At 45.8% G+C, this 13,072-nt stretch overlaps 1 protein-coding gene across 1 annotated transcript in view; it reads left to right on the top strand.

Annotated features, from left to right (window-relative positions):
• Positions 1-10,897, top strand: part of CCDC82 (coiled-coil domain containing 82) — a 68,491-nt gene extending 57,594 nt beyond the window's left edge. The window contains exons 6-8 of the mRNA XM_088456730.1: positions 8,333-8,503; positions 8,791-8,970; positions 10,523-10,897. Coding sequence (XP_088312856.1) covers positions 8,333-8,503; positions 8,791-8,970; positions 10,523-10,600 — 429 coding nt within the window. The 3' untranslated portion in view covers positions 10,601-10,897. The remainder of the gene's footprint in view (positions 1-8,332; positions 8,504-8,790; positions 8,971-10,522) is intronic.
• Positions 10,898-13,072: the final 2,175 nt, after the last annotated feature.

The following is a 13,072-nucleotide window of genomic DNA, read 5'->3' as shown; positions in this document are numbered from 1 at the left end:
AAAAAGAGAAAAAACAGATCAGAGAATTTACAGTGATTACATCACTGGAAATATTTTTTAGTTCTTTATCCAAAGAGGAAAAAAAAATATATATAAAATCCTATGCCTATAACAACATATATTATAGGCAGAACATCTCAATATGTATGTACTAGTAAAGAGAGAAGAAAGAGGGGGGTGTGACATCCACATTAAGGCTTATGTCGGCAAAAAAACTCCATAGTTATTAAATTCATTGAGTCCTACAGGCATTAATGAACCCATTTTGAAACTCCATTTACTCTCCATTTTTAGAAGTTCTTTAGTAGTGTAACCTCCTCTTATGCCCATATGTAGTCTTTCAAGTCCAAATACTCTTAGGTCTTTGGTATTGTTGGGATGAGCTCGAAAAAAGTGTCTTGCCACCTAGGTGAGTTGTTTATTCTTCCTTAGATCCGATGCTGCATTCCGAATGTTTCCAAGATGTTCCAGGATCCTTGATTTTAACATCCTTGTGGTCAATCCTATATATTGCCGATCACATGGACATCTGATGCAGTATACCACATTCATAGTTTTACAGTTGATATAATCATCGATTTTGATATCCTCGCCATACTTGTCTTTTACCACTGGCTGTTGGATCATGTATTCACATACTTTACATGATCCACATGGGTATGTACCCCTGATCTTACTTCTATTAGTGGGTGTTCTGACAAAATGGCTTTGGACCAATTTATCCTTTAGATTCGGAGATCTCCTCCAACTCATCGATATTTTTGGGTCCAATTTTTGGTTCAAATCTGCATCATTAAGTAGAATATGCCAATATTTATTAAGAACATCTTGAATCTTATACCATTCATAGCAGAAATCGCCTACAAATCTCATTTTCGTGGGTACATTCTGTTGTTTCAATTTCTTCCTTTCACTATCTTGAAAGATCAGGGTATCCCTGTTTGTTTTGTATATTGTACATTGGAAGATCAATGGTCTCTCAATTATCTATGTCAATTGAGATAATTAACTAATCCTGGGGCTATTTAAGGAGGAGCTGTTACAGGGGGAGTACAGGCTCCGATGTGAACAAGCTCTTTGTGAAACGCGCGTCATCAGCCAGCGCCGGGACCTCGGGTATCACAGGGCCATGTGACCCGGCTTCCGACGGCGGCTAGACTATTCAGCGGGACGCTGCTCCCGATCATCCCCCCACTGCCAGTCCTCTAACTGGGCAATCAGGTAATTCTGTCGGCCCCCTCATCCCGCTGTCACCGGTTATACCGCCCTGCACTGCGCACTCGCAACAGGGGGATACCGGAGTCAGCAGGGAAAGTAGGAACCGACTGCACTTTCCCTGTTTCTATTCCTTCACCCTGCATCCAGGAGGTCTCCGTCTCCCTCTGACCCGTTCAATACCCACAGGGGTAAACGGAGTTAGGGATGAGAGGTCTTCCCCCAATAAGGTGGGGGTCTTTTATGTCTATTACTTTTTATCTGGATAGAGTCAATATATTGTTACCAACTATACCTCATAAAATACATTCGGCAATATATTACATGGGTATGATTATGGAGGTTATTAATTGCCCTATCCATGTGTCCTTGATATTGGATAATGCTGAATATAATTAATGTACTATATGTGTACCTCTTGACAGGGGTTGATTACAAGGATACTAACTGTCATTATATATAAACCATATAATGTGTATATATGGATATAATAACATAGACCATTAATTGCCTGGTTTCCCTTATAACTCAATATTGGATATTGCTTATTGCATTATATGTATACTCCTGACAGTGGGTAAATTATGAGGATGTGAATAGTCCTGCTGCATATAAACCACATGAATAATTGGACTATTATTTAAGTCTTAATATCTTGGTTTTTCCACTAAAATATTTCACTTACTACCTTTTCTTGTTCAAAAAATGGTCTAATAACATTAATACAAGGGATAATGGTGTATTTAACAATTTGTTAATTAATCACTACTTAATGGTGTAGTAATAGACCTTTATTTGATTAAATTCTTGAGCCAGTTTCTACATTCAATACTCCTAAAGGGAGTTAGTGATCTGCAGCATTATATGCTACAATTGCGAGCAGATTTAACATATGTGTGTCTTTTTGTGTTTTTTTGTCTGATTAATTAAAAGTTAAGTTTTATGCAATATAAATATTTAATGAAATAATTATCCATAATTAAGAGTGCATCAAGTAAGGAAAATTCTTTTTTTGAGTCATATCTCCTATGACTCAACACAAACTATACAAGTACTTTCTGTACTTTTCCAATGGTGCACCACCAGCAACTTTATAGGCATTATTAAGGAATTATACTTTAGTATTTTCTTTTTAAATTATGCTGGTCTCTGACTATTATAGTGACTACATTGTAAGTGTTATTTTTGTCCTGTGCGGTCTCTAAAAATCCCTCTCCCTCATATCCTGACTAGTTTGTGCCCTGTTGTTTGTCTGGCTGTCTTGAGACCTCTGTCGGCTGTGGCAGTTTTTCTTGCCCTGCTGTCTTGCACACTTTGCTTTAGGAGTCTTGGGCTCCTTGTCTTGCACGCGTAGCTGTTCATTTCATGCATGTTTTTGCCTTGCTTGCTGTTCTTCTTTGCACTTCTTTAGTATGTATGTATGTGTGTGTATATTTATATATATATATATATATATATATATATATATATATATATACACACACTAAAGGTCGATTTCAATCAATTTAATTTCGATAAACATCGATGTTGTGTTTATGGGGCTAGATCACACATTTACTAATACTTAAAAACCAAATCAAAAATTGTCTGTTAGTAAATGTGTGATTTAGCCCCAGAAACACAACATCGATGTTTGTCGATTTTAAATTGGTTGAAATCTACATTTAGTGTATATATACCCCCTAGTCCTTTTTGTGTTCTGATACATGTAATAAACACCAAATGCAGACAATAAAATATACTATAGGTAAATGGAGAAAGCGTACATTCAGTGTTGTTAAATAACGTTTTATTTTGGTGCTCTTTGCACCTTTTTATCTTCATATCAGAAGGTGTTTTTTCAAACACAAAGGTGCATTAAAAGATACTAGTTCCATTATATCTTACCCCTGTAATGTCACAGTCTCTCCAAGGTGCCAATTTCTGCTTCTCTTCCATGCTGGATAACAAAACGTTATTGCTATACATGTTTTTACCTGCCTGAAACTACGGCAACACAGCAGTCAAACTGGCTAATATGAATACAGTGTTATTAAGTTATTCAGACATTGTATACATTCACTTGTCAGCTAATATGAGCCCTGCGCATTAGACGTAATGGTATGCAGTCATATTGACGACATTCGCAGTGTCGGCACTAATGTCGACTGGTTCTGACATTGAAAATGTTGACAACTTTCAGAATGTAGACATGCAACACCGTGACATTGACAAAATGTCGACCTGTTCAAAATGTCGGCATTATGCATGTCCACCTGAACATATTGGTGTTAGGGTTAGATTGTATTGTCTACATTCTCTCCGTCAACATGCACAATGTCGAAGTGCAGACCATGCTAACATTCTCATGTTGACACAGTGAATGTACAAATCGTAAACCAAACACGTGACAAAATCACTGCTAATTCTCATTGCCTGTTTCTGTTGACCACGAAGTAAAAGTCTCGGGTTTGGTATAATTGTATTTCTTCTCCAGGGTCCATAGGCTCCACAGGGAGACCTTGGGGTGTAGGTGGTGGATCTGGAATCCGGGCACCACGCAGTTAAAAGCTTTCAGCTCCCAGGATGCACTGGTCCACTCTCCCTATACCTCGAGCAGGAGGCACCTCAGTTTCGTTGGTGCCTGGCCAGAGTCTGCCACCATTATGTGGGGTGCTGCTTAGGCAGCCCTATAGCTTTTTATTTTATGATTTCTTTATTTTATCTTTTACTACTTAGAGCGCGCAGCAGCAGACTGTCCATAGGACGTCTGCGCTGCCGCTCCGTCCACCCTCCGGCGCTGCCAGTTCAGGCTGGGGATCTCGGTGGGCATCCCGGGGTAAGTGCTAGCCAGGCCCCGTAGGAGGACCCAGACTGCAGCCAGACATTAAGGGGACAGGTAAGGCGGGCGTGTTAGCAGTCATGCCTCCGATCTCCGGGGACAGACCGAAGGTGCTGATTGGGGACGCAGGCTCTAGTCACCACGCTCCACTAGACCACCAGAGACAATTGGTGCGGGAACCTGTGTCCCGGGGGTTAAACAATCAGCTGGGGAGACAGTTTCCCCTTTAAAGCGGCTCCTCAACTCTGGGCGCTTTTCCTCTGAGGTCTGGCTTCTCTGAGCTGCTCTCCTCCTCCGACCACGCCCCCTCTGAGGTCTCCGACGGCCATTTTCTTTCAGTGGCACAGTCGCACCTGTCTCAGGATAACGCGGGTCTGGTCCCCCTACATACCTCTTCCTTGGGGTTAGCGTATGTAGCACTATAGCCTACCAGACACTGAGTCTGTGTAGTTGATTGTAGTGCCAGTTTGCAGTGTTATTGCTGCATTGTATGTGACTGATGCTAGCGCTGCCTGTCTGTGTCTTTTTTTCCTAACTGTCAGCATATATCTATACCTTTTCTCTAATTCTGCCCTAATACAGGTGTAGTTAGGGTGGTTCCTATACCTCACATCTATAGAAATATTTGTGAAGTTTGTCACATACGGTTGTTTGCTGCACTGTGCCATATTAGGCAGTGGGCTCCTGCAGCTTACCCAAGCATCAGACAGGACCAGTGTATTGCTCTCCTACTAGTATCCCATATACTCGTGGTTGCATTATACCCAGTGCCATATTGTGTGTTATATTACTCTGTTTCATTCCAGGCCTCTGCAGTGGCTGATCTACTCCAGGTGGAACGGATTACCCCAACGGGTCAAAGCTCAGACAATGGTGCTCTATCCAGGGGTGCGTCTGTCTTGGTGGCTACTGACATCTCATCTAACCAAGGGTCCTTTTGGATCCCGGTGTCAGAGTTCAGCCGGGGATCGGCCGTCCCTTACCGTCCCGCCGGCTTCCTCTGACTTCCCGGGCAGTCGGGCGGCTGGCGCGGTGACGTGGAAGGAGCTGAGCATTCACCCTGTAGCTGTGGTGTCAGGCGACCCGGTGAGTGGGGATCGCAGTTTCCGTCATGGGCGCTGCCATGACACTTTCCCTATGTCAGTACTTCCTTCCCTGAGTGGCCCGGCTGGTCAGCTGACGCTGTGGGCCTATCAGCAGGCTTCCAGGGGTATATATCCGGCTCCTGTGCTCCAGGTAGTTGCCTGAACAATCATTGTCGCCGCTAGTGTAACTAGAGGAGTCTCGTTCCAGGTTCCCGTGCTTCCAGTGTGTTTCTTCCAGAGCTTCTGAGCTATCTCACCACAGTGCCTTTACTATCAACAGCCTGTGTGCAAGTTTAATCTCCATCTCTCCACAGTGCCTTTACTATCAACAGCCTGTGTGGCAGCTAACCTCCATCTCTCCACAGTGCCTTTACTAATCAACAGCCTGTGTGCAAGTTAACCCTCCATCTCACCACAGTGCTTTACCATCACAGCCTGTGTGCAAGTTAACCCTTCATCTCACCGCAGTGCTTTCACCATCACAGCCTGTGTGCAGGTTAACCCTTCGTCTCATTGCACCCTAGTGCATGATCTCCGGCCGGCAATCCGGTATATACTTCGTGGGATATCCAGCTGTTACCTCAGCCTATCAATAAATCTCCACACCTCTCTAGCCAGCACCTCAAGTGCCTTTCTTCAGCCAGGAGTTCTATCCCACTCCCCACGTGCCTATTCCAGGCATTACCCTTGGGCCACGGGTGTTTTGATTCTGTTTTCCCTGCAGGCCTAGGTCACCAAGTCAAAGGACCGCGACCTGCTTACGGGGAGCCGCACAAGCCCATATCCCGCTTGGAGGGGTCACTGACGAACACCTCCTTGTGAGTTAGACTCCGCATCATTGACTAGGTCTAGCCAACGACCAAGACTTGTGGATGCAGAGATCATACGTCCAGGCCCCTCGCCTTCGCCTCCTCCCACAGCCTCAGACCTCGGCTTTCAAAAACCCACCTCCCAGCGTGACACCCGGACTTGGTATTCCTAACAACGGACGCCAGTCTTCGGGACTGGGGCGCAGTGACCGGTCCACACTCCTTTCAGGGCCGTTGGACAGTGGTCGAAGCAACTCTACCAATCAACATATTGGAACTTCGAGCTGTTTACAGGGCCCTCAAGCTGGCCAAACACATACTTCAGGGGAAACCCATGCAAGTTCAGTCTGACAGCGCCACAACGGTGGTGTACATCAACCATCATGGAGGCACTCGAAGTTGGGCAGCAATTACAGAAGTGTCATGCATTCTGACATGAGCAGAGTGTTATCTCCCGGCCATTTCAGCAGTGTTCATACCGGGAGTTCTCAATTGGGAAGCAGACTTCCTCAGCCGGGGAATGGTCTCTTCACCAAGAGGTGTTTTCAACTCCTAGTGGACAAATTGGGCCTCCCAGAGGTGGACCTCCTGGCCTCCCGACACAAACTGCCAGTGTACGGGATCAGAGGCAACCTTGGTGGACGCTCTGTCAGTAAAGTGGTACCGGTTTCTTCCAGTCTCCCTGCTTCCTCGAGTTCTTCGGAAGTTCAAACAAGATGGAGGCACTGTCCTGCGGGTGGCTCCAGCTTGGCCCAGACGTCATTGGTACTCAGATCTTCAGAGTCTCTCCATCGACACTCCGTTCCTTTTGCCTCAATGTCTGGACCTGTTGTCTCAGGGTCCTTGCCTTTACCCGGACCTGGATCTTCTGTCTTTGACGGCGTGGCTCTTGAGACATCCCTGCTAAGGTTCAAAGGATTCTCTAGCTCTGTCATCAACACGATGCTTCGAGCGCGTAAGCCAGCTTCTGCTAGGATCTACCACAGAGTGTGGAATACATATTTCCAATGGTGTCGTCCCAGAGATTACGACCCCCAGGTGTTTCGTATTTCCAGAGTCCTGGCCTTCCTCCAAGCTGGATTGGACCTTGGCCTCCACCTCGTCTTACTCACAGTGTATGTCTCTGCTCTGTCAGTATGGTTTCAACGTAGAATTGCTCCGTTACCGGATATCCGCACCTTCCTCCGGGGTGTCCTCCGGATTCAACCTCCCTTTGTACCCCCAGTGGCTAATTGGGACTTGGCAGTGGTTCTTCGGGCCCTCCAGGGTCCTCCATTCGAACCCCTAGATTCGGTGGAACTCAAATGGTTAACAGCAAAGACTTTTTCTTCTGGCTATTTCCTCCGCTAGCAGGTTGTCAGAGTTAGGGGCGCTCTCCTGTCGCTCCCCTTTTCTGATATTTCACCAGGACAGGGCGGTGCTTTGGACTCGCCCTGGGTTCCTTCCTAGAGTTGTTTCTAGTTTCCACATTAATGAGGAAATTATAGTCCCGGCCTTTCAATCACCAGACCTCTTGGCAGGTGAGGCCTCTTTGGATGTGGTCCACGCCCTCAGGATTTATGTGGAGCGTACCAGTTCCATTCAGAAATCAGACTCCTTATTTGTGCTTTATGGATTTCACAAGAAGGGATGGCCAGCCAATAAACAAACATTGGCTAGATGGCTTCGTATGAATATCTTACAGGCTTTTACGCAGACGGGCCTTCCTGTTCCGGCTTCTCTTACTGCTCATTCCTCTCGGTCTGTGGGCCCTTCGTGGGCAGCTCGCCATGGCGCCTCGGCGTTCAGATTTGTAAGACGGCCACGTGGTCTTCTATCCATACCTTTCTGAGGTTCTATGCCTTTGATACCTTCGCCTCTCAGGATGCTTCCTTTGGGCACCGGATTCTCCTCTCAGCGCAGGAGTGTCCCCACCCTAAAAAGGACTGCTTTGGGACATCCCCAAGGTCTCCCTGTGGAGCCTATGGACCCTGAAGAAGAAAATGAGCGTTATGGTAAGAACTTACCTTTGTTAACTCTCTTTCTTCGAAGTCCATAGGGTACACAGGGCACCCTCCCTGACGCACCTAGCTTCTTATGGGCTATGTTTCTGGTCACCAGTTTCCAGTCTCCTTCTATGTGAGAATGTGATTCTTGTGTGTACCAGTCTTCCTTCTCTCTTATCCTCTTCCGGCCTTTGGCTTAGGACGAACTGAGGTGCCTCTGGCTCTGGGGCAAGGTATAGGGAGAGTGGAACGGTGCATCCTGGGAGCTGAAAGCTTTTTAACTGCGTGGTGCCCGGATTCCAGATCCACCACCTACACCCCAAGGTCTCCCTGAGGACCCTATGGACTTCGAAGAAAGAGAGTTAACAAAGGTAAGTTCTTACCATAACTCACATATTTCTCTGCTTATTCTTGTAGGAGCGGGTAAACTGCTACCCTCGCCTTTACATAAAGTGCATAAGTTTTGTGGAGAAGTACTGTGACGCATGTAAATTACGCCGACATTGCAGGTTCATGGTGAAGTTATCAGGGCAAGCATACGACAAGAAAATCCTACAAAATGACGACTTTCTGCCACATGATAAACAGGTAAAAACTCCAATGTATCGAAAAGAGTGTTCATAATCTTATATGTACAAATGGCACCACAAGCTGAAATGACTTCGTTGCTCTTGGTACTGCTAGTGCAAAGTTTGCTCTTATCATTGGATTATATTTTGTCACTGCAGATCACGATAATATAATATTTGTTTTTCAATACTATTGAATATCGACTTCTCATAAAGCTCCTGTCTTTAATTAATACTTAATTTGGAGCAGGAATAAAACATTGCGCACACACACAATATCTGACCTGTTTATGTTTCTTTATTTAGATATTGTTTGTCGGCGCTGTTTGTGCAAGTCGTACCCAAGTATACCACCGGCTACAGCACTACAAATACTTCCTGTACCGACGTTGTGCTCCATTTCTGGATGAACTTGAGGACGTTCCTGCAAAAGAATTAGTGGATCGAGCTTTATCGAAGATGGAAGAGGACGAATTTATTAACAAGGTAAGGTAATTAAACAGGCAATGAGGCAGTTCATAGCCATAACAGCGCTGGTAAGCTGCTGCATAACACAATATATACTGGTGTGTGTGTGCGTGTGTGCGTATGTACATGTTATACAGTATTATATAATAATATTTCATGCATATAAAATGTTCTAAGGGACTATTTTTAACACTTCAGTAGTTAACGACAGAAGTTCAATCTCCGATGTTCTAGTGCTGACCGCACAATGATGTCTTTGGGGGAGTATGGTTAGGCCACACGAGACGCTTACTGGCAACCAACCTGAACACAATAGGGCATCGCACCAGGTACTGTGTAGAGCATCCACTTATGGCGTAATCATGAACTTGTGGCTGCTGGGCGAGCAAGTTCTGGATTGTAGTGTTATTTTGCCCTTTCTGACCTTATACATCCACATGGTAGAACAAGTAGCATGGTTTCCTGCACACACTGCTTTTAAGGTATTTATTTTTCCCAGCTTTAAATGGCCCTTCTCTCTTACACTTGTATTAGGGGGTCATTCAGACCCACTCGCGAGCGGCAGTACGCTCGCAAGTGGGTCGATGGTCCCCACTGCGCATGTGCACGACGGAGGGAGCTCCGTCGTGCGCATGCGCGAGACCCGGCGAGCGAAGGACTTTCCATCGCTCCGGGGGGCGTGCTGTCGATGTTAATTGACAGCACGCCCCCTTTGGTGGGCGTTCCGGGGGCGTGCCTTCCAGACGGAGGTGTTCCTATGGGAACGCCTACCGTCTGAAGCCGGCCCCACTGACATCACTAGTGATGTCAGTGGGAGTGATTTTGGCTCTGATAGAGCCAAAATCACTCCTGGCCTTGCGGTTGAGAAACCCGACCACAGGGTTTCACTCGCAAGTCCAATGGTCGCGATGGTCAAGACCATCGCGACCATCTTGTTGGACGCTCGTATATGCTGTGGGTGGTGACCCACAGCTATATGAGCGTCCAGGAGGACGCTCCATTTTAATGGAGGTGGGCCCTGATTCAGAGCGAGCGCTCTGGTCAGAGCGCCCGGCTCTGAATCAGGGCCTTAGTCTCTCTCTCTCCAGAAAACCAAAATTGCACACGTCTAATGCTCATGGTCAGGCTGACGCATTTCATCATAAAATGTATTATGGTATCGCATCTCAAGCTTTTTAATTGAATAGTTCAGAAAACCCTGGCGATTCTCCTTCGTCTATCATTTACACTGCCTTTAGGACAGATCTGAGCTTCATTAGGGATGGCTTTGTTTTTCCTATATCAGAAACACACTTTGTGAAATTTCCATTCATTCAACAGGTCTCTCTCTGTCTGTCTGTCTGTCTCTCTCATTATTATTCACGTAAAATGTTTCCATATACTTCATGGACTGTGATAGTTGGAGACACAAACATGTTATACTTCAGTCTCACCCACAGTCTACTTTTCCTGTTCTGTGGGCATTGCCAGGGCAAAGGAATTCACCAGAAAAGTACTAACATTTTAATTTACAGAGCACTTTAAATAAGGTCACTACAATTTAAGCTCATCACATTTTACTTTGTTGCAGGAGGTTAATTGTCTGGAAGGATATTTGCATGAAGCCGATTATTTCCAGGAAGAAAATTTGGAGTCACTATTCGGCTGAATTAAGGCTGAATAGCCCTTGAAAATATGTACAATATACAGTTGTATTGTTTGTGAAGCCATTTAAAAATGTTTTACATATTTTGTCTTACAAATTTTATCAAATCTTGTATTGGTTTTAGTTCATACTAAAAGCTGTTTTCTTAAAGCAATGCTATACATGATTATTATTAGGAAGAAAATTTGGAGTCACTGTTCGGCTGAATTAAGGCTGAATAGACCTAGAAATTTGTACAATATACAGTTGTATTGTTTGTGAAGCCATTTAAAAAAATGTATATATTTTGTCTTACAAATTTTATAAAATTTTGTATTGGTTTTAGTTCATACTAAAAGCTGTTTTCTTAAAGCAATGCTATACATGATTATTATTAGAATTAAGTTGGGTCCACATTAGGACGTCAGATCAGTCAACAGACCGAGGGCCTGATTCACGGCGGATCGCAACTGCGATTATGCACGCAGTCTGACTGCGATGATATACTAATCCATTGCGATAGCTATGCCATTGCATCACAACATAAGGACACCCACCTTACCTTACACACATCGGTAATGTTTAGCAAGAAGGCGAAACCATCGGTAACATTGAGTACAAGCGCAGCCTCACGCACACTTGCACAATCTCTGACCTTACTTAGAAATTGCTAACCTCATAGCACGTTATGAGTCCTCAGACTGCATATGGCATCGCAGTGGGTAATTTATGCACGCCACTGCAACGGCGTTCAAACGCACTGGCACGCCTGCGTTTTGCCGACCACCTCCCATAAACGGCGCTTCCTGTCAATCACTCTGTGATGGGTCTGTGTACGATCGCAGTGGCCAGTTCACGCACTGCGATGCATGCCCAGAACGCAACTATCGGCGTAATCTCAGTTGCTATCCTTGCTGAATCAGGCCCTGAGATGTCAGTGTCGACAGTCCCTGCAGTAAGTGTACGGGGGGTCGGCGGGTTGGCCATACACACATGCAGATGCACTGATATGTCTGTGAACATTGTTGTGAACAGACATATTGGGCCAGATGTACTAGGGTGAGAGTTTAGAAAATTAGCAGTAAACTCTCACACTATTACATTGGTTGAGTTTTATCTTCAAATGGGAAAACATCTGGACTCTGGGGGTCATTCAGACCCGCTCGCGAGCAAAGGACGCTCGCAAGCGGGTCGATGTTGCCCCACTGCGCATGCGCACGACGGAGGGAGCTCCGTCGTGCGCATGCGCGAGACCCGGATAGCAACGGGCTCTCCGTCTGGGTCTCACACCAAAGTGGTTGTGCTGTCGATGTTGATTGACAGCACGCCCCCTTTAGTGGGCGTGCCGGGGGCGTGGCTGCCAGACGTAGGCGTTCCGATGGGAAAGCCTACCGTCTGAAGCCGGCCCCACTGACATCACTAGTGATGTCAGTGGGAGTGATTTTGGCTCTGATAGAGCCAAAATCACTCCTGGGCTTGCGGCAGCGAGACCCTACCGCAGGGTCTCGTCGCAAGCCCGATGGACGCGATGGTCAAAGACCATCGCGACCATCTTTTTGGCCGCTCGCATATGCTGTGGGTGGTCACCCACAGCTATGCGAGCGGCCAGGAGGCCGCTCCATTTTCATGTAGGAGGGCCCTGATTCAGAGCGAGCGCTCTGGTCAGAGCGTTCAGCTCCGAATCAGGCCCTCTATTACTTGGCCGAGTTTAAAAAGTGACCGTTTACTGACAAACTCTCACATTTTCTACACTCTCACCCTATTACATATGCCCATTGGGTGTACACACCCGGCGATGCACTGGCGATACAGTGCATCCGGAAAGTATTCACATTGCTTCACTTTTTGTGTGTGTACGCACCATTTAGTGTTTTGGGTTTTTTTGCAAAAATCTCAAAAAAAGCTGTGAATACTTTCCGGATGCACTGTATATCATAATAGTAGAAGTACAGACACTTCCGTTATATAGCGGCCAGCATAGTCGCAGACAGAAATCTGCACCTCATTCAGAGTCGGTCGAAGCGGCCGCACAGTCGTACGCCACCGATGTTCGCTATACTGCGCATGCGTAAAGTTTGCAATGCGCGTGCACAAACTAGCCACTACGATCAGAAATTTCTCTCTCCTTGAACACAGCCAGGTCGGTAGTTTGAGTGACAGATTGAGGCGTTTGTGGGTGGTAACAGGGGAAGGTGCTTGAAAACGGGGGAGTGGAGATCCGAACACAGGCGTGCCTCATTATGTGGACGGCGTTTTGTGAGAGTGCATACGGTTTATGGGAGTGCATAATTAACAAAGTAGCGTCATGGCACATGTGAAATGGGAGGTTTTTACACTGACATGATCGTAGAGCTTAAGAGATGGTATGGTTAACCTTAAGCTCTACGACCAGTTCCGATGGTCTCGATTAATCCTTATATGCCCGGAGATGACGTGTAATGCGTACGAGAAGGGGGCGTATTTTTTTGTCTTCCGACCGCTTCCTCCCCTTGGTCG

Source organism: Taudactylus pleione, unplaced genomic scaffold (genome assembly GCF_031769625.1).
Source record: "Taudactylus pleione unplaced genomic scaffold, aTauple2 ptg000711l, whole genome shotgun sequence".
Taxonomy (NCBI): domain Eukaryota; kingdom Metazoa; phylum Chordata; class Amphibia; order Anura; family Myobatrachidae; genus Taudactylus; species Taudactylus pleione.
This window is presented reverse-complemented; position numbering and strand designations above follow the sequence as displayed.